The 17208-nt window shown below is 60.0% G+C and overlaps 3 protein-coding genes across 3 annotated transcripts; 2 read left to right on the forward strand and 1 right to left on the reverse strand.

Annotated features, from left to right (window-relative positions):
- The first annotated feature begins 207 nt into the window (after positions 1 to 207).
- Positions 208 to 2798, forward strand: THITE_2118722 (uncharacterized protein). The gene is made up of 4 exons (XM_003655200.1): positions 208 to 466; positions 682 to 870; positions 935 to 1747; positions 1807 to 2798. Exons 1-4 carry the CDS (start codon positions 442 to 444, stop codon positions 2043 to 2045), a joined length of 1266 nt encoding a protein of 421 aa, XP_003655248.1. The 5' UTR covers positions 208 to 441; the 3' UTR covers positions 2046 to 2798.
- Positions 2799 to 3485: 687 nt separating this feature from the next.
- Positions 3486 to 8881, forward strand: THITE_2155496 (uncharacterized protein; the record flags this gene model as incomplete). The annotated part of the gene is made up of 7 exons (XM_003655201.1): positions 3486 to 4541; positions 4650 to 5668; positions 5748 to 5841; positions 6247 to 6581; positions 6663 to 7106; positions 7173 to 7383; positions 7436 to 8881. The coding sequence occupies 7 exons, from the start codon at positions 3486 to 3488 to the stop codon at positions 8018 to 8020; spliced, it is 3744 nt and encodes a 1247-aa protein (XP_003655249.1). The 3' UTR covers positions 8021 to 8881.
- A 2542-nt stretch (positions 8882 to 11423) lies between these two features.
- THITE_2118727 (uncharacterized protein) lies at positions 11424 to 15409 on the reverse strand. Its single transcript, XM_003655202.1, has 2 exons — positions 15060 to 15409; positions 11424 to 14993 (listed from the first exon to the last, which is right to left on the reverse strand). Exons 1-2 carry the CDS (start codon positions 15308 to 15310, stop codon positions 11648 to 11650), a joined length of 3597 nt encoding a protein of 1198 aa, XP_003655250.1. The 5' UTR covers positions 15311 to 15409; the 3' UTR covers positions 11424 to 11647.
- Positions 15410 to 17208: the final 1799 nt, after the last annotated feature.

Here is a 17208-nt window from a genome sequence, read left to right on the forward strand (position 1 = left end):
ACCGCGCCTGGCCAATGGCTTGTTCGGGGGTGGGCTCTGGCGCTGCGGACGGGTGGGTCCTGGTGCGGCAGGTACAGTTACTTGGGACCACAGCTCGCCAAAGGAATGCCAGAAGGTACTGAAACTCTCCAGTCTTGGCACCACGCTCACGCTCTTTCCTTCGACGAAACCAAGCCTTCCGTCACAGTTCCCACTTGCAGCTCGAGTGGGGAGCAGAGCACAACCCGCGGGACACAAACAAGCAGGAGAAACCCCTCCCCCGCCTCCACACAAAATCCAGCAGCTGCAAGCTCAAAATCATCACGCGCCCCCCCGCAGCTGGTTGCCTTTCCTTGCTCTCCTGCTCGTGGTCTCCGCGCTGCGGCTGCGCTATTCCCTGGATATTTTGGAATTATACTTTGCAAGCCGCTCGTTCGCTTGTAGTAACGTTAGTTGGTCAAGATGGCGACCGAGGCGCAAGGAATCGGTCAGTTCGCGTGAACGGTGCCCGTGTTCCCCAGCTCTTCCAGCTTTCCCAGCTTTCTCAATTTTCATCCCCCGGCGTGGGCTCGGGTTGCTACCGCAGCAGCCCGTCATGTCTGTCCCTGCCCCATTCCGGTCGTCTGGCCGTCCGGTCCCCCGAAAACGGCCTGTCCTTTGTCCTTCGTCCTCGCGCACGCTTGGTGCTGATGCTTGTCCCAGACTACACCCTCAACAACCCCGACACCCTCACCAAGTACAAGACGGCTGCCCAGATCTCCGAGAAGGTCTTGGCCGAGGTGTCCAAGCTCTGCGTGCCCGGCAGCAAGATCGTCGACATATGCGAGAAGGGCGACAAGCTCATCGAGGAGGAGCTTTCCAAGGTCTACCGCGGCAAGAAGGTCACCAAGGGTGCGTGGTCAGCTGAAGTCCCTGCTACCGCTGGGCAATTGGGTTGATTGCTGTTGTTGTCTAGGCTTCTCCCACCCGACCACTGTTTCGCCCGCCGCGTTCGTCACTCCCTACACCCCCCTTAGGTCGGACGAGAAGGAGGCCGCGGTCGAGCTGCAGCCGGGCGAGCCCGTCAAGATCCAGCTGGGAGCCCAGATCGACGGCTTCGGCTCCATTGTGTGCGACACGGTCCTGGCACGGAAGCCCGAGGAGGCGCAGGATGTCGTCGAGGGCCGGTCAGCCGACCTGCTGCTGGCCGCCTACTATGCCAACGAGCTCCTGCTGCGGCTGATGCTGCCGCCCGGCCTCCTGGCCCAGGGCACCGACGAGGAGAAGGCGAAGGCGGCAGCTGCCAAGCCCCCGACCCAGGCCAAGATCACCAGCCTTCTGGAGAAGGTTGCGCACGCCTACGAATGCAATCTCGTCGAGAGCACGACCTCGTGGCTCTTTGACCGGAACGAGATCGAAGGCAAGAAGAAGATCGTCCTCGCCCCTGGCGAGAATACCAAGGGCGAGGGTGTCCCTGAGGTCGGCGAGGTCTGGGGCGTCGAGGTGGGCGTCAGTCTCGGGTCGGGCAAGGTGAAGCAGTTCGAGCAACGGACTACGCTCCACCGCCGCACCACCAACACGTACGCCCTCAAGCGGCCGACCTCCCGCAAGATCCTGTCCGAGGTACAGAAGAAGTTCGGCACGTTCCCGTTCAGCTTGCGCCAGCTCGAGGATGAGCGCGATGCCAAGTCGGGCGTCATTGAGTGCGTGCGCGGCAACGTCTTCCGTCAGTACGAGGTTACGGGCGAGAAGGACAACTTGCCCGTTGCCAGACTGCTCACCACCATCGGTAAGGCATTTGTTGCGCTGTTGGAGCAAGGACGTGACCAAGCTAATTTCCATCCACAGCGATTACCAAGAATGGCATCACCAAGCTGGGTGCCGCGCCTGCCCTGGACTTGAGCAAGTTCAAGACTGACAAGAAGATCGAGGACGAGGAGATCCTCAAGATCCTGGCGCAACCGCTGGCCCGGAACACGGGCAAGAACAAGAACAAGAAGAAGAAGAAGAAGCCCGCCAAGAAGCCGGCGAATAAGGAGGAAGAGGAGGACGACGACGAGGAGGAGGAGGATAGCGACGAGGAGTAGTCGAATGGCACCGGGTGCATGTGACTTGGATGAAGCGGGGCCATGTCCAGAGAAACCACCTCAAGTTCGGGAGCATGTGCGGGGCACGAGTCTGGGGGCATCGGGCCCCCCAACAAGCGTTGACGAGGCCGTCAGGTTCAGAGCGATAGGGGTGGTGGAAGCGATTACGAAGGCGAGCGAAGATGAGCTGGGAGGATTTTTTTTCCGCGCAGTTGCCTGCCTTGGCTTCCATGTCGCTCCACTGCATTACCCCCCGAAAGCAGCATGCTAGAGGTATCTAGGTAGTTGTGGCCTTCCGCCTGCAAGGAAAGATATCAAGATCAGCTACCTATGGTGCCTGACATGCCCAAGTTCGCCAGCAAAGGAAGCACACCGTAGTCTTGATAATGCACTCCGGGTACGGCTTGCTCTTCGTGGGAAAACAAAAACTGCGTTGAGGAGTTCTGTTATGCGATCTCCTGGCCTCGAGGATTGACTTGGTGCGCAGGGGGAGAACGCAGGCTGGCCAGCCAGGGAATGAGATCGATTATTCGACTACAGTGTATTGTTCGGCAACAGCGCAGCCTATTGACCTTTTTGACGCTCATTTGTGGCCTATTGTGTTCGATCGCTCACAATACCTGAGGTACTCCCGACTGCCCGGCTAGCAAAACAGAAGAGCGGCGAAACCCCCTGACGGCTTGTTTTCTTCACCCACCTCACGGATTACACTCGCCAACTCCCTTTCCTCCCCTTCCGCCCCCTTCCTCCCCTTCCAACCCGCGCACACATCGCATCGCATTTCACAATTCGATTCTTCACATTCGCAAGCCCATCTCAATTACGCCGAGCGAGAAGGAGAGAAAAAGACTTCACCGATCAACACGTTGGTCGGCCGTTCGTCATATACAGCAGAATTTCAATCGCTCAGGGGCACGCGCCTGAATCCGAGCGACTCACCTGGAGAAGCTCGAAATCGTAAGAACAAAGCATCCCGATCACGAATCCCGAGTCTTGCTCTTAAGCGAGCTCTCCGGGGCATTTTACGAGAATCCTTAGACCGGATTTCCAAGGTTCGATCGGTAGCGCATCTGCCTGGAGGCAGCGCAGCACGGGACGCACTCACGCCGTGAGCTTAGCAGCCCACGCCCCCTGTCGGCCACCCGAGCATCAACCCCCAAGAAAGCTGGGATCGCTCTCGCTCTCCCTACCCCCTTCCCAACTCTTTCCCACGTCTTTTCCGCAACACCACCGCCTGCGACGCGTGCAGCCACGAAAAACGCGCCTTTTACGCCGGGCTTCATGTCCTAGAACGACAGATCGGTAGGTCTATCCTGCTTCCGTGAATTTTTTTTCTGCAGCGATGCTAACCGGGTTACGCAGGCGCGAGACGACGCAGCGTTGGTTCGAGCAGCGAAAGGGGCCAGCGCGGCCGAGAGACCTGCTGCGTCTCCCGCCACCATGGCTTCCAACTCGGTTTCGGCCAACACGCGGGCCACGCGATCGCGCTTTTCGAGCCCGCAGGTAGCGCCCAACGGTGCGGCCGGCTCGTCGTCGTCTTCGACTTCGGCTTCAAGGGCACAAGGCATGGGGAACGGCAGCGGCAGCGGCGCGAACGGCACCGAGGGACAAAAAGCATTCATGCAGCGCTGGCTCGAGCCGCCCGTGCAGGTCAAAGCCAGCTACCAGGACGACGGCCTGCTGCGCGGCGGCGTGTTTGGGAACATGGCTCCGCTCGGAACGCTGCCAAAGGTCGGCCTGTTTAAGAAAACGGTAACACCTACGCCTGCTGCCCCTGAGCGCACGCCTGTGCCTGTACGCAGGATCGTCGTCAAGAAAAAGCCCGCCGCGGCAGTCCCGGCGCCTGCGCCCCCGCCTGTTTCGCCCGAGGAAGACGAGACCGAGGCAGACGAAACGCAGGAAGAGGATAATGGACTTGCTGATGAGGGCGAAGGCGGGCACGAGGCCGAGGAAGAAGAGGCCGAGGAGGAGCTGGCCGCGTACAGCAAGGATCGCAAAATCCGCACGGCGGCTGCATCACGCCGGCCGCGCCGTTCGGTCGCCTCGGGCGCCTCGGACGACGATGAGTGGGAGCCCAGGACGCCGTCTCAAAAGGGCAAGGGACGCAGGAGTTTATCACGGGCGAGCACCACCGGCCCGCTGCAGAAGCGCCCAGGGAGTGCAGGTGCTGGCTCGCAGGTCGACCGGAAAGCTTTCCTCGACAAGGTGGTGGAGGCAGCCGTGGACGAGGCGCTCTCGCATTTTCGGTACCCCACAGCCTGGGCCCTGCGCACGCTCTACGACGAAAATTCATCCAACCAGGAATTTCTCGACATGATCGAGAAGGTGTTGCTGCAGACTGCAAACGCCGACACGCTCGAGCGATTTGGCCTTCTCATCCAGGCCAAGAAGAGGGAAGGCAAGAAGGACAACAAAGCCTGCTACTACTTCGTGCCGCCCTCGACCAACAGCCGCTTCACGCCGCGCCAGCCGAAGCGTGCACCCTATGGCAACCTCGTCAAATTTGACATATCGACCCTGCGCCTGAATCCAGGCCCCAGCAAATCCAGCAAAAAACCGCGGCCGGCCAAGGCGCCCGAGCCCGAGCCCGAGCCCGAGCCCGAGCCTGAGCCTGCACCAGAGAAGGACGTTGAGCCGGAGCCCGAGCCGGAGCCTGAGCTGCCCCCGCGCAAAAAGCGCAGGTCGGGTCGGCAGCAGTCGGAGGCGACATCGTCCGCATCCAAGATGGCGAGCAGCGGAGGCAAGGGCAAGGCAAAGACGGAAACGCCTTCGCGGAGGAGCACGCGGGCGCATTCGGTTTCTAGCACTTCCTCGCTCTCCAGCGCGCTGTCGCTGTCGCCGCCCGACGGGACCCAGGACGAGGACGGGGAGAGGCCTGAAGGGTTTGATGAGGCCCCCTCGCGCACCAGCCCTGCGCCGCCGCAGCCAATCACAGCAGCCAAGCGGCGTCGGTCCAACGCACCGCGCAAGAGCCGGAACGTGTCACCCTCCCGGCCCTCGTCGGCTGCTTCCAACAACACTGCTACTCCTGCTCCTGCTGCTGTTTCCGCGCAGCGGCAATCCCCTGCTGCCGAGGAGCCCGCGGCGCACGACGAGGAGCAACCGTATGAGATGCCTGCCGTCGTCGACTCGCCCCTGTTCCCGAACAGCAATAATCTCAATTCCAAGAAGGGCGCCCGGTCCGGCGCGCCGCCCCTGGTCTTCGCCACCAAGGTGGGCAAGATTGACCCGAACGATCCGAAGCAGCGTCTCCGCCAGAGCGCGCGAAAGATCACCAGCAAGCCGCTTCCCGATAGCAACGTGAGAGAGAGCTCTCCGCGGGCGGCCGCGACCCGGCCGAGACGAGGTGAGGAGCCGGCCACGCCGGCTGCGCCGGCGGCGGCGTCCTCGCGGCCGCGCACTTCTCTCCCTTCGTCCCGCCCGACGCCGGCTCCCAGGGAGGGACGGAGCACCCGCTCGTCGCTCAAGCGCGCCCACGATGATCTCGAGGACCAGCCCTCCCCGACGGCCGCCAACCTGTTCCCCGGATCTGAGGTTGCGTCGACGGCTGCGGACTCGCGCGCGGGCACGCCAGCGCTGCGGCCGGCGAAAAAGCCCAGGACCGGACTCCGAGTTAAGAACTCGTACGTTACCGAAGGCTGGCTACGACGGCGCCGATTGAAGCAGTCTGTATTTGCTAACGCTGTTTTCCTTGCTATCTAGGCCGATGAAGAAAAAGAACGGCCCTTCAGCGGGCATTCCTCGTCCCAGCGGCGAGCGCAGCAGTCCTGTCGGCAACGGCAATGCTGCCCGCGAGGTACGGATTTGCTCCTCATCTTTTTTATTTTTTTTATTTTTTTTTTTCTTATTTTGTTTCCTTTTAGTTTTTACTACTTCCTCTTATGTCTCTTCCTTCGATTATTTCCCCCCATCGCTGGGTTATCATGATCCTGGACCAAGTCCGGTTCAAATCTTCCCAGACCTGGCGCAGGATCCGGAGATGGCGGGCTTCCACAATAAGCCCGCCCTTCCACCCCCCAACCCTCCTCCTCCCACCCCAGGAAAAAAATTAGCGGCAAGCTGCCGCACCTGACGCTCGCTGCCGGCTTGCCGAAATATAACGCAATGGTGCACACTGCGACAACCCACACCCCCCTCCCTTGCCCCCCTGAACTACCCCTGCTCTGATCTCCGGTTTTGCTGACTGGGCGCACACCCGTAGGATGACAACGACGACTACTGCTCGTCATGCGGCGGCAACGGCGAGCTGATCTGCTGCGACGGCTGCACGCGGTCCTTCCACGTGCGCTGCGCCGACCCGATTCTGCTGCAGGACGCCATGCCTGTCGAGTGGTTCTGCAACGTGTGTCGCGCGAACCGTGACCCGGCCGGCGTGCCCAGCCACGGCGGTCCCTTCGCCTTGGTGCTTGAGAAGCTCGAAGCTAAGAACTCGAGCGCGTTCCGCCTGCCGGCCTCCGTGCGCGAGCGCTTCGAGGGCGTGCGCACCGGTACCGAGGGCGAGTACGAGGAGGTCGTGGCGCCCGTCAAGCCTACTCGGTGAGCAAAATACTCTCGCCCTTTTCTTCTTTGTCTCCTGGTTTTATTTTTTTTTCCCGGCCTTGCTAACACTTCCCACAGCAAGAAGAAGAGCGATGAGGACCAGGTCCCCGATTTCTTCCGGCTTCGCGATGCAGACGGTAACGCGGCTATCTGCCACGTCTGCCAGAAGAGCAGCTCCTCGAATCGTGCCATCATCCCCTGCAGCGTTTGCGGCATCTACTGGCACCTGGACTGCCTGGATCCCCCATTGGCGCTGCCCCCTGCTCTTCGCACTTGGAGGTGCCCGCTGCATACCGACGACTTCCTAGACAGTCTCGTGAGTCTGGGCCCAGCCCACAAGCACCGCAAGGTGAAGGACGCGCCCGTCATCAGGCCCGCCTTCACCCGGGGCTATGTCAACAACGGCTACGTCCAAATCGACCTCGACGACAGCGAGGACGAGTCCGGTTGGCGGGACGTGGAAACCTTTGGCCGGACCGTGCGGCTGTCCGAGAAGGGCATCATGCTTGATTTTCTCTCTCGGTACGTTTTGCTCGCGTATTTGCTGTATTTGCTGGGCCTCGAGCCAGTTGTGCTGACCATTTCCAGGACTCGCAAGAGTGTCGACAGGCAAACGAACGCTGCGCAGGACGACAGGCCCGCTCCCTCGCCGGTTCCTACGACGGTTCCTACTACGACGGCTCCTACGCCGGCTCCGATGGCACAGAGGTCCCTGAAGGAGCAGCAGGCTGCCCTCAACTTGGCCCAGCTCAGCGGTAGCCAGGACGACGGGATATCCGTCCTCATCGATGCCATGATTGTAAGCCCGAGCACCTCGCCGATTATCCAGGCATATGCTAACCTTCGCCTAGTCTCAAGCCGACCCGTCCGTCATCGACATGATGGCCCGGGCCAGTGCCACCAACCTGGAGAGTGGCCAGCTCGAGCAGATGGATCAGCAGGGTTTGATTGCCATGCTGGCCCACGCGGAGTCCATCACCGCGCGGATCCGCCAGCTCTTGGGCGCCGCCGCCCCTGCACAGAAACAATCCACGCCGGCCGACGCGCCAGCAGAGGCCGCCGAGGTCTCCGCCCCGGTCCCCAGCCTCACCAACTCGCAGTCGCCGGAACCCGACACGGACATCTCGGCAACCGCGGACGTCGAGACGAGCGCCGTCGACGCGGACGCGGCAAAGAGCCCCGCCTCGCCCGCGACGACCGACGACGTGCCCCCCATGACGCAGGGCGAGAAGACGCCCGTGCAGGGCGACCAGTCGCCTGCCGCGCCGCTGCCGCTTCCGCTGGAGGAGGACGGCCCGATCGAGAGCGCCGGCGTCCCCGCCACGCCGACCAAGGCTGCCGCGATCACCAGAGACGAGCCGGTCGTGCTCGAGGCCGGCGGCGAGGGGGAGAAGGCGCTTGGCGAGGGCCCGGACGACGCACCGATCGAGATCTAGTGGGGCGGGGGGCCGTCTTATGGAAGGGGAAACTGTTAACACCCGACAAGAGGGTCGCGCCGCTGGAAGTATCGCGGCGTATGCTCGACTATTGAACCTTGCGGCCCTTCACCAACTGGTCTACTACTCTTCATTTGACGCTGTCCTCAACAAAGGCGTCATCATCTTCACGGCGGGACCTCCCTTCTCCCCTTTCTCTATTACACGGCGCCGCGAGGCTTGGCAGCGCATAAGGGAACAACAAGGCTGCTCCGCTGCACATCCGCGGATGATTACAGCAACCAGACCGCACCAAGAAAGGACATCAACTTTCACCGCCTTCGTCGCCTTAGGTGACCCGGCCTCTGACCTTGAAACCTTTCATCATTTTCGGTCTGATATTGCCGCGGTCTGTTCTACTGTCGCGGTCTGATATTGCCGCGGTCTGACCTTCTCGCGGTCTGATATTACCGCGGTCTGTTCTACTGTCGCGGTCTGGTGGTGCCGCGATCCCTTCTACCTCCGCGGTCTGATCGTACCGCGATCTCTTCTACTGTCGCGGTCTGACCTTCTCGCGGTCTGACCTTCTCGCGGTCTGATATTGCCGCGATCCTTCTACTGTCGCGGTCCCAAGGCCTCCGCGATCTGATCTTTCCCAAGCCCAACCGGACCAGACCTATTATCCTTGGCGATGCGACATGTCTCGGCCCAGATTCCGCGCCACCGTGATGCTGGGTTCCCTCTCGGTTCGCCTGCCACCATGAGCAGGCCTGTCGCTCCGCAGTCTGACCTCTACCGACCTTCGCCCCGGGTCATGCCAGATTAGGTCAGATCTCTTCTTCTTGGCGGTGAACAACGGCGCGGTTCCTTTCCTAGCCCTCGGAGCACATCCTATCACATTCCATCGCCTCTTTCACCGGGAGCGTGCGTGCAAAAGCAGCACGGCAAGCATGGAGGGGGACAAACTGCCTTTTGGGGTCAAGTGCAGTTCGGTTCAGAGCGGGAGGACATTGAGATTCACCCCTCCCGCCTTAACCTCCCGCCTCCTGTTCCCTTTTCCTCCCTTTCTCTTTTCTTTTCCATCATGGAAAACTGTGTCAGTAGCGATATCGCAGATCGTCCTTGCCTGCCCTTTTCCCCCCATGTTCCCACCATGGGCGGGCGGCACGCGAAGGAGGGTACTTAACTCGGAACCGGCGTCTAGGGAGAGGCTCATCTACTTGGTTTGTGTTTTTACATGGAGCCAACTTTGCTTGGGACTGGGTCGCATTTGATTTGATTGACTGACTCACTGACTGGGTTGCGCTGGTTCCTTTACGGGTGTGACGGGCATTGCGTGCTTACTGGGTTGCGTCTTTTGCTCTTGTCTTTGTTTTTTTGCGCCTTGCTGATGCCGCCTCCTTCTCCTCGGCTTTGCCCTCACGATGGACATACAGCGGGCAGCCATGGGGAGCTGATGTTCTGTGTTTTCGAGGAGGGAGGGAGAGGGCGAGCAATCTGATGGTTTTGTGGGCAAGATACATACTTAGATAGACGGGAATGGGCGGGCGAATATTGTCGTTGCTTTTCTTCTTGCGAGTCATTTCCAGGATGGTTCCGCTAGTGTCCCACCTGTCGGAGTGAGAACAACGCGGGTTTGGGTGTGCAAATGGTGCTTGACATGCTTGTTACCTACCTACGGGTTAACTAAGTTACTCAGGATTGTATGAAACATGGGGTTGTTCTCGCTGACTCTGGTGTGTCTGGTTATCTGCTTGTGAGATCTAGTGGCCGTGCAACGGGTGTTTGAGAAGCGCAACTAACCCCAGCCATGAAACACTAACCTCCAGTTCAATAGGACCTTGGTGAGGCAGCCGGCGAGAAACCCGTTGTTCATGTCAAATGTCCGCTAGCCCCCAGCTGGTTGCCAATGAGGAGAGAAGAGATGAACAAGAAGGCCGGGGTGAGGCAAACAACTGCCACAGCGTCACAAGCAATGCAGTGACACCAGGCTCCGACTCAAAGCCTTTTCTGAGCCAGGACAGCTCGTATTAGGACAAACACGACTGACAACTGGCGTTAATCGAGGCAGAATCCGTGTCTTGCCAAAGAGTTTTGGGAACCAAAGCCCTTGGCCTATGTATCACTGCCCTTCACATGTACCGTGCCTTCCCTTGCACTTCCGACTCGCACGACCATTCCCATATTACCGGCCCAGAGACTTGTATTGTTAAAAAGCCATCTTCCACCTGGCTGGATCTCCCTTTGTATGGCCCAGTCTCATTCCATGGTGTACAGCATACACACACAAGCCTCTCTCATCTCACTCTCACAACGACAGCACAAGAACATCCAAAGACCCACCCTTCTAAAGCTAACCCTCTATAGACAACCATGCAACAGAAGATATAATACGTGCAAACAACAAAATACAGCCCAGCGGTGTAGCGGTGTGAATGTGGTGCGGTGGTAGGCATGTGCTCTCCACGCCAAGCAAGAACAAGCCCAAGGACAAGCCAACGCAGCGACGCCAGTAGCAATAACAATACGCTATATTTGTCTTCAAACCCGTCTAAGTATAACTGTTAAACGTTTATTTTACCAAGTTGCAATCCCCCTTTTTTCCCCCTGCCAAAGAAAGAAGAAGCCCCGGCCAAAACAAAGCGCATCATTCAGTCAATCAGTCAGTCAGTCAGTCACCCCGACCCAACCACCCGCTCAGCAGGGCCAGCAGGCCAGCCGGTCCACAACCAGCCCAGCCAGCCGTAACTGACAAACCGAAGCCAGTTTGAAGTCAAGTCAAGTCAAGCCAGGACCAAAATATAAAGACAGCGAAGCGAAAGAAGAAGAGGAGGGAAAATGACGGACTAAAGGTTATTTGTTTTCAAGGGTCACAAGGCTGGGTTGGTGGGGAAGGGGAGAGAAAGGAACCAACAACCGCCCCAGCAACCACAACAACAGATTCAACGAGTCGCACTGCGGCCAACACCGGAGCAGAGGATGACGGAGAGAGTTAGATAGTTGGGGGGGTGGGGGGGTGAGGGGAGGAAGAAGTGAGAGAGGGTGCGTGTGTATGTGTGTGTGTGATAATTTTGCATGGGGCTCCTCCGTTTTCCTCCCTTCAACGACCCAAAGACCAGATCAACCAAGCCCAACAAACCCACCGCATCGCAAAGAGCTCCCAAAAGAAGACCAAGCAGAACAGAACGAGTCCCTGTCATTGCCTCCTCCCAATCAGCCCGCCGGTTCTATAGTAAAAAGTCTTAGCCTGATCAGCATAGAGGACCAGACAGGTAGGTAGGTAGGTAGGTAGGCAGGCAAGCAGGGAGGGAGGGTCGGTTATAGGTAAGGTAAGGTAAGATAGGCAAGGCAAGGCAAGGCCAGTCGTTCCGGATCTGTCTTCATCTGTCCACTCCCCAACGGCCGCGAGCCATCTAGATTTCTTTACAGTAAGCGCCCCCCCTGGCTCCCGGCCCCCTGCCCTCTCTCCTATCAAGCAGCGCGCTGCAGCCTCTCTTGGCCGTTCCTGGCTCTTTCGCTTTTGCCGTGAGGGTCTCGTTCTCCGCAGACGGGAACAGGAAGGAGAAAATTCACAGAACTAAACAAGTACGTAAAGTAACCCTCTATCCCGCTACAAACGCAGCAGAGTCGAATGAAAGAATCCAAGTTTTACTGGCGCCGCTGCCTGCCGTCAGGCTGGGGGCTCCGGCCCACGCGCCCGCGCGGCCTCTGGCTGATCTGTTCCTGCTGCTGCGGCATGTACCCCATGGCGGGGTTCTGCATCGGGTTGGCATAGCCGAAGCCGCCCATGCCGGGCGGCACGTTGACGCCGAAGGCCGGCGCGCCGAAAGGCGCCGACGGCTGCCCGCCCGTCGGGATCTGCGCGGGCGGCGGGATCGGGCTGCCGTTCGCGACGGGCTGGCCGCGGTACTGGTCCAGCGAGGGGCTCGGGCTGGGGAAGCTGCCGTAGCCGGCTTGCATGGGGGGGAAGAAGTTGTTCATGGGCGGCGGCGGGGCGCCCCGCGCCATCATGTTCTGCTGGAACTGCAGCTGCTGGAGCGCGTTCGGCCCCATCGGCTGGTTAGGCGGGTTGAACATTGGGGTCTGGGCATTGAAGGGCGGGAATTGGTCGACGCCTTCGCTGCGGGGGATGCCGAAGCCCATGTCGTAGTTGGCCGGGCTGGACGCCGCATTCAGCGGGTTGTAGTACTGCTGGTTGCTACTCCCGCCATACTGTCCGGTATGCTGCGACGGATGCTGCTGCTGTTGCTGCTGCTGCGGCGGTTGCTGGTGGTGGTGCTGGGCGTTTGCCGCCTGGCGTGAACCGGGGCGTTGACGCTCCGAGCTCCCGTGGTCGCGCGAGCCGCCGCCTCCGCCCCCCGTGCTCCGCGTCGCCAGCCCGACCTCGTCCATCAACCGCTTGTAGCCCTGCCCCGGCTGCGCCTTGATGCGGATCAAGACCGACTTGACCGTCTCGACCACCTGGTTCCGGATGGTCTCATCGAAGAACGGGGTGGTCAGAACCTTGAAGATCAGGGTCGCGCCGCAGGCATGGTCGCTGAGGATCGCCTCCAAGACCTGGTCGTTTGGCGTGAAGAAAAGCGCCCGGAGGATGATGTCCCTCGCTTCGGCCTCCGCCTTTTGGTTGATCACCTTGAGGACGGTCAGATACGCAACCTTGTGGGTGCACAGGTGGACAAGGTACGGGACGAGCTGAGGCGACAGTACGGTCCGTCGCTGCGGGAATGTGCACGTGTCGAGGAACCAGGTGAGCAACAGAGCACCGTTCGCGTTGGTGGCCAGCTGTACGCTGTGCAGAGCGATCGCAGCCGCCAGCATCCGCTGCTGGTCCTTGCTGGCATGGTGGCTCTCGAGACAGGCCCGCATGGCGCGGGCACCGTAGCGCCCCTGAGCGATCTCCCACATCCTGCTCAGCATGGTCTCGAAAATGTAGTCGTTGTAAGGGCTGCCGAACTTCAAGCATCCCTGCAGGACATAGTTGCCGTACTGATCGAGGAACAGCGGAATCGTGTACGGGTGCAGGTGCTGGACAATGAGGCCCATCTGGTGCGGCGTCTTGCACACATCGATGATCTTCTGGGCTGCCCAAGTGCCGTTCTTGTGCACGCCGATCTCGGCCATATGCGGGGCAATCTCGGCCAGCATCGAGTCCCGGACGGGGTCGGAGCAGTGCTCAAAGAGTTTCTGGACGACCGTGTTGCCCAGGTAATCAGACGAGAGCTCGGCAATCTCGGGAAGCATATCGATGGCAATGGTCTCGATCTCCTGCTGCGACAGTGACTGGTTGTCGATCCTCTTGCGGATGTCGCGTAGCTTCGGCGCGTCGTGAACCCTGGTGTGGGAAGGTTCCTTAATGGGGGGGATCTCGTCGATGAAGGCATTGTACTCAATCGCCCGCTCCAGGCTCATCGAGATGCGGAAGCTGTCTTCTTCGGTGGCCCCAAACTGCCGAACAATGTTGAGAATCTCGCCGGTCATCTCACGAAGAGGCGGCACGGTGGGGGTGATGTTGTTTCCTGCGACGGGCGCCGGTCCCGCATCGCCGGACGCGCCAGCGCCGGCGCCGGCATTTTGGCCATTCTCCTGGCCCTTAGCGAACGGATCAGGGCTGGGAGAAGGGACAGCTCCGTCGTGGCCCGGGGTGCCGGTGCTGGACGGCGGCTTGGCAAAGTTGATACGAATCGGCCCCGCGCCGGGGAATATCTCCTTGCCGTTCATGGTAGCTTTGGCCGCAATGGCGCTGTCAATGCGCTCAAAGTTCACGAAGCCGCAGTTCTTGTGGGTCAAGACCCTGGCCGATACTATCGGACCGTACGACTTGAACATCTCGGTCAGCGTAGACGTCGTGGTGGACGTCGGGATGCTGCCGAGCCACAGCGCGCTGGTTGGCCCTTCCAGCCCCTGCTCCTCCGCTCCCAACAGGCCGTTGTTCCGGCTATTCGACCTTCCCAAGGACATCGCGGCCGTAGTCTGCGCGAGGTCGTCGAACGTCTTCTCATCCGGCAGCTGGATCTCGGCCGCGGTGAACGAGTTGTCGAGTCTCGACGGAGTAGGCAGGTAGTTGCGCAGCATGCGCGACGGCGGGGTGTCTAGGACGCCGGCGGTCCTTGCACGCGGACGGCTGACAGCCGCTTGGCTCGCAAAGGCCTGCACGGCCAAGTTATGGCTGTGGATTGCGGCATTCGTTGCGGCAAGCTGGTCTTGAAGCTGTGCATAGTGACTCTCCATTATGGACATGGCCTCGGCGTCGTACTCGTCCTCCTCATCGTCGGCGTACCTGTCTTTGTTGTTGACCGAGTAGGATCGGAACCGGTTGGCGGCCTTGGTAAAGTCGGCGTAATTCGGCAGGTAGGGGGTGGCAAGCTGCGCACGAGGTGGTTGGGGGGTCTCAGCCAAGCCAAGGTAGTCCAGCGTTCTCATATGAACATCGGTCTCAGCAGTCCCCTCGCGGGAGACGTGGGACTGGGCTGGAGAACTGGGCCCGTTGGACCCCAGGCTCGCAATGCTCGCCAGGGTATTGCCCCTCTCGCGGCCGGTCGGGTTCCAGCTGCTGAAGATGGAAGGCCCAAACGGGGAGCTCGTGCCCGAAACATGAGCGAAGGGGCTCCGCTGAGGCATGGAGCCAGCACGCAGCCTTGAAAGCAACGTGGACCCGCTCGAGAGATCGCCGGGCGCCTCAAGACCCGGCGAAGGGGACTTGAATGGAGTCTGCGACGGGCTCGGGCGGGACGTCTTGGAGGCCAGGGCGGGCACGCCGAGCAGGGAAGTGCCAGCGGCGCCGGGCGAGAACCTAGATGGCAATGTGCCCGCACGGGTCCGCCGCGTCTGCGGCAAGCTGTCCGGGGTGGGCAGCTGAGCAAAGTCGGGGAAGCCATCGGTGGGCGACTCGGGGATGTTCTCGCGAAGCGGAGTCGAATTTCCGCTCGTGGGAGGGCCGTTCCAGGGGTTCATCGGCAAGCCCGGAACGCCTTCCTGGGCTTGGATTTCTCTAGCCCTGCGACGCACAGCTTGATTAGCGGGTGATTGGCCTTGCGCGGGAAGCAAGGCGGGATCGGCCTACCGTTTGGAGAACAGGCGGCCGGACGCGGCTATCTCGTGCGAGGGCGAGCCGGCGCCGGAGCGCGACGCGGCCGACATCTTGGATGTGGGGGTCAGGCCAGGCGAAAGACCAAAGGGCGACCGAAGGTTGCTGCCGGCGGACTGCGGATCGTTCGGCGAAGAAGTTGTGGGCGAGTTCGACCGACCTTGAGCCGAGACACTTTGTGGCGGATAGCCGATGGTGAGGTGCTCGCCTGGTCTAGAAGTGGACATTATCGATTATCTGATTCCGGTCCTCATCAGAATGTATGCGTCTCACGATCCCGTCGGAACAGGATACCACGCCGAGCCCGGAGCCGATGGGCTGGAGATGGACTCGTCGAATCGGCCGACCCGGTGCGGCGACGTGCGCTGCGCGTCGAAGGAGAGTCGATCTCCGATCGCAAGGCGCTGCAATCAAGCAGGAATCGAATGTCGGAAGACCTGGGCCCGAACTGTCGGAGGGCCTTTCGTAGTCTGTCGCTCTCCTCTTACCCTTTCTCGCTCAGTCAAAGAGAGAAGGACAAGGTGGCAGGTGCAATTATAAGGCCGAGTGCTGTCTTCGGACGGCGACAGTTGGGGGGAAAAAAAGGCAGAGGTTGGCTTTGTAGGTTTCTCGAAAAGGAATGGATCTGTATTCCGTGGAGGTCCACGGAACGAAGCAAGGTGTCGGGGCGGAGGGCCAGGTCGGGAGTCGACGCCGAAATCGAAGGGTGGATGTCGAGATCGGAAGCGGGTTGCTGGGAGGCTAGAAATGCTGGATTGAAGTGCTGCGGTGGGTGGATGATGCTTGGCTGCCCGGTAGCTAACCCGGGACATACGCTTGAGCGTGTACGGACCAAGTACAAGATACCAGCGCTCCACCACGCACACACTCAATTCTGCTTGACTCGTTTTCAGCCCAGCCCGTGCTCGCGACACAAAATAAAAAGAAAATAATCGCAACTAGGAGGGAAAAAAAGACCTAGTCAATATACAGGCATCATTAGGTTGGAATTGAGCCTGGAGAAGGAGGCGTAAAAGGGAGAACACTGAGGGTCGCCGGAGGGGGATTCCTGCTGAAAGTGACGAGCTCGGGGATAGCGTAGTTCATGGAGGGGTGGAACTGCGGAGGACAGCGTCAAAGGAGGGAAGGAACTTGGAAGGGTTCAAGATGAAACACGCATTTAGGGGGTGCATTGGGTACGTACCGCCGCCTTACGCGGATAGCGTGTCTTACTGGACAGCTAGGAATTTTTTTTTTTTTTTCTCGGCCTGCTCGAAAAGCTGGCTGCACCTGCACCTTGCATCGACTCGTGCCATTCAGCTTCTTGCTTGCCGTTGGGGCAACCAGCCCCCGGACAAAGACTTGCTTGCAAGGGCAGCTTGCAAGGGCAGCACAATCCACAACGGTGCTTTGAGTCTCGCATTGACCTAGAGAGGCACAGCAGACTGCCCAATGCAGTTTCGAATTCGAGTGCCTGTGGACGGAGTACTGAGTCCTGCATTCATTCTCGCCTGTTTCCTCTCTCCCTTGCGCAGCTGGGGATGAGCCCGTACACAAGCACGGAGTATCATCGCAGAGCAGGGCACTTTGCATACCTACGTCACCGCGCTGGACAGCCACGACTCTCACGAATTCGTGTCCAGTGTGTACGATCCCTATCTGTCTGCTTCTCCCTTTCATTACGAATCCATCAGGCACAGTCCCAAGCAGATCGCAACACCCGTCATGGACCGACCCGACCCCACATCCCGCATTCCAGCATCGAAACCGGGCTGTGTGTTACTACCTACATTGTACCTGCCTGCCACTACCCGCCGACAACCTGTTTTCGGCGCTGCTGGATGCAGACAGCCGCAGCTGTGCCCATCTGTTCGCTTGTGTTTGGGGGCACGACCCGTCCGACTTGCAGAAACGCACTGCCCCTTGGGATCTGTAGTCCGTACAGCGATCAACCATCACACCCCCTCTGCTTTTCGCTCGCTCGTTTGTCGGGGCTGTGGTCGTGATTCAGCTTTTGGCTATTTCCGGTGGGGGGTGGGGTGAGAGATCAACTCGGTCCATCCATCTCGCCCGTCCCGCCATCTACAACGTAGCATGCATTTTTCCTGATTCCATATATAAATAAATCGTTTGCCCATTGTTGAGG

Source organism: Thermothielavioides terrestris, chromosome 4 (genome assembly GCF_000226115.1).
Source record: "Thermothielavioides terrestris NRRL 8126 chromosome 4, complete sequence".
Taxonomy (NCBI): Eukaryota; Fungi; Ascomycota; class Sordariomycetes; order Sordariales; family Chaetomiaceae; genus Thermothielavioides; species Thermothielavioides terrestris.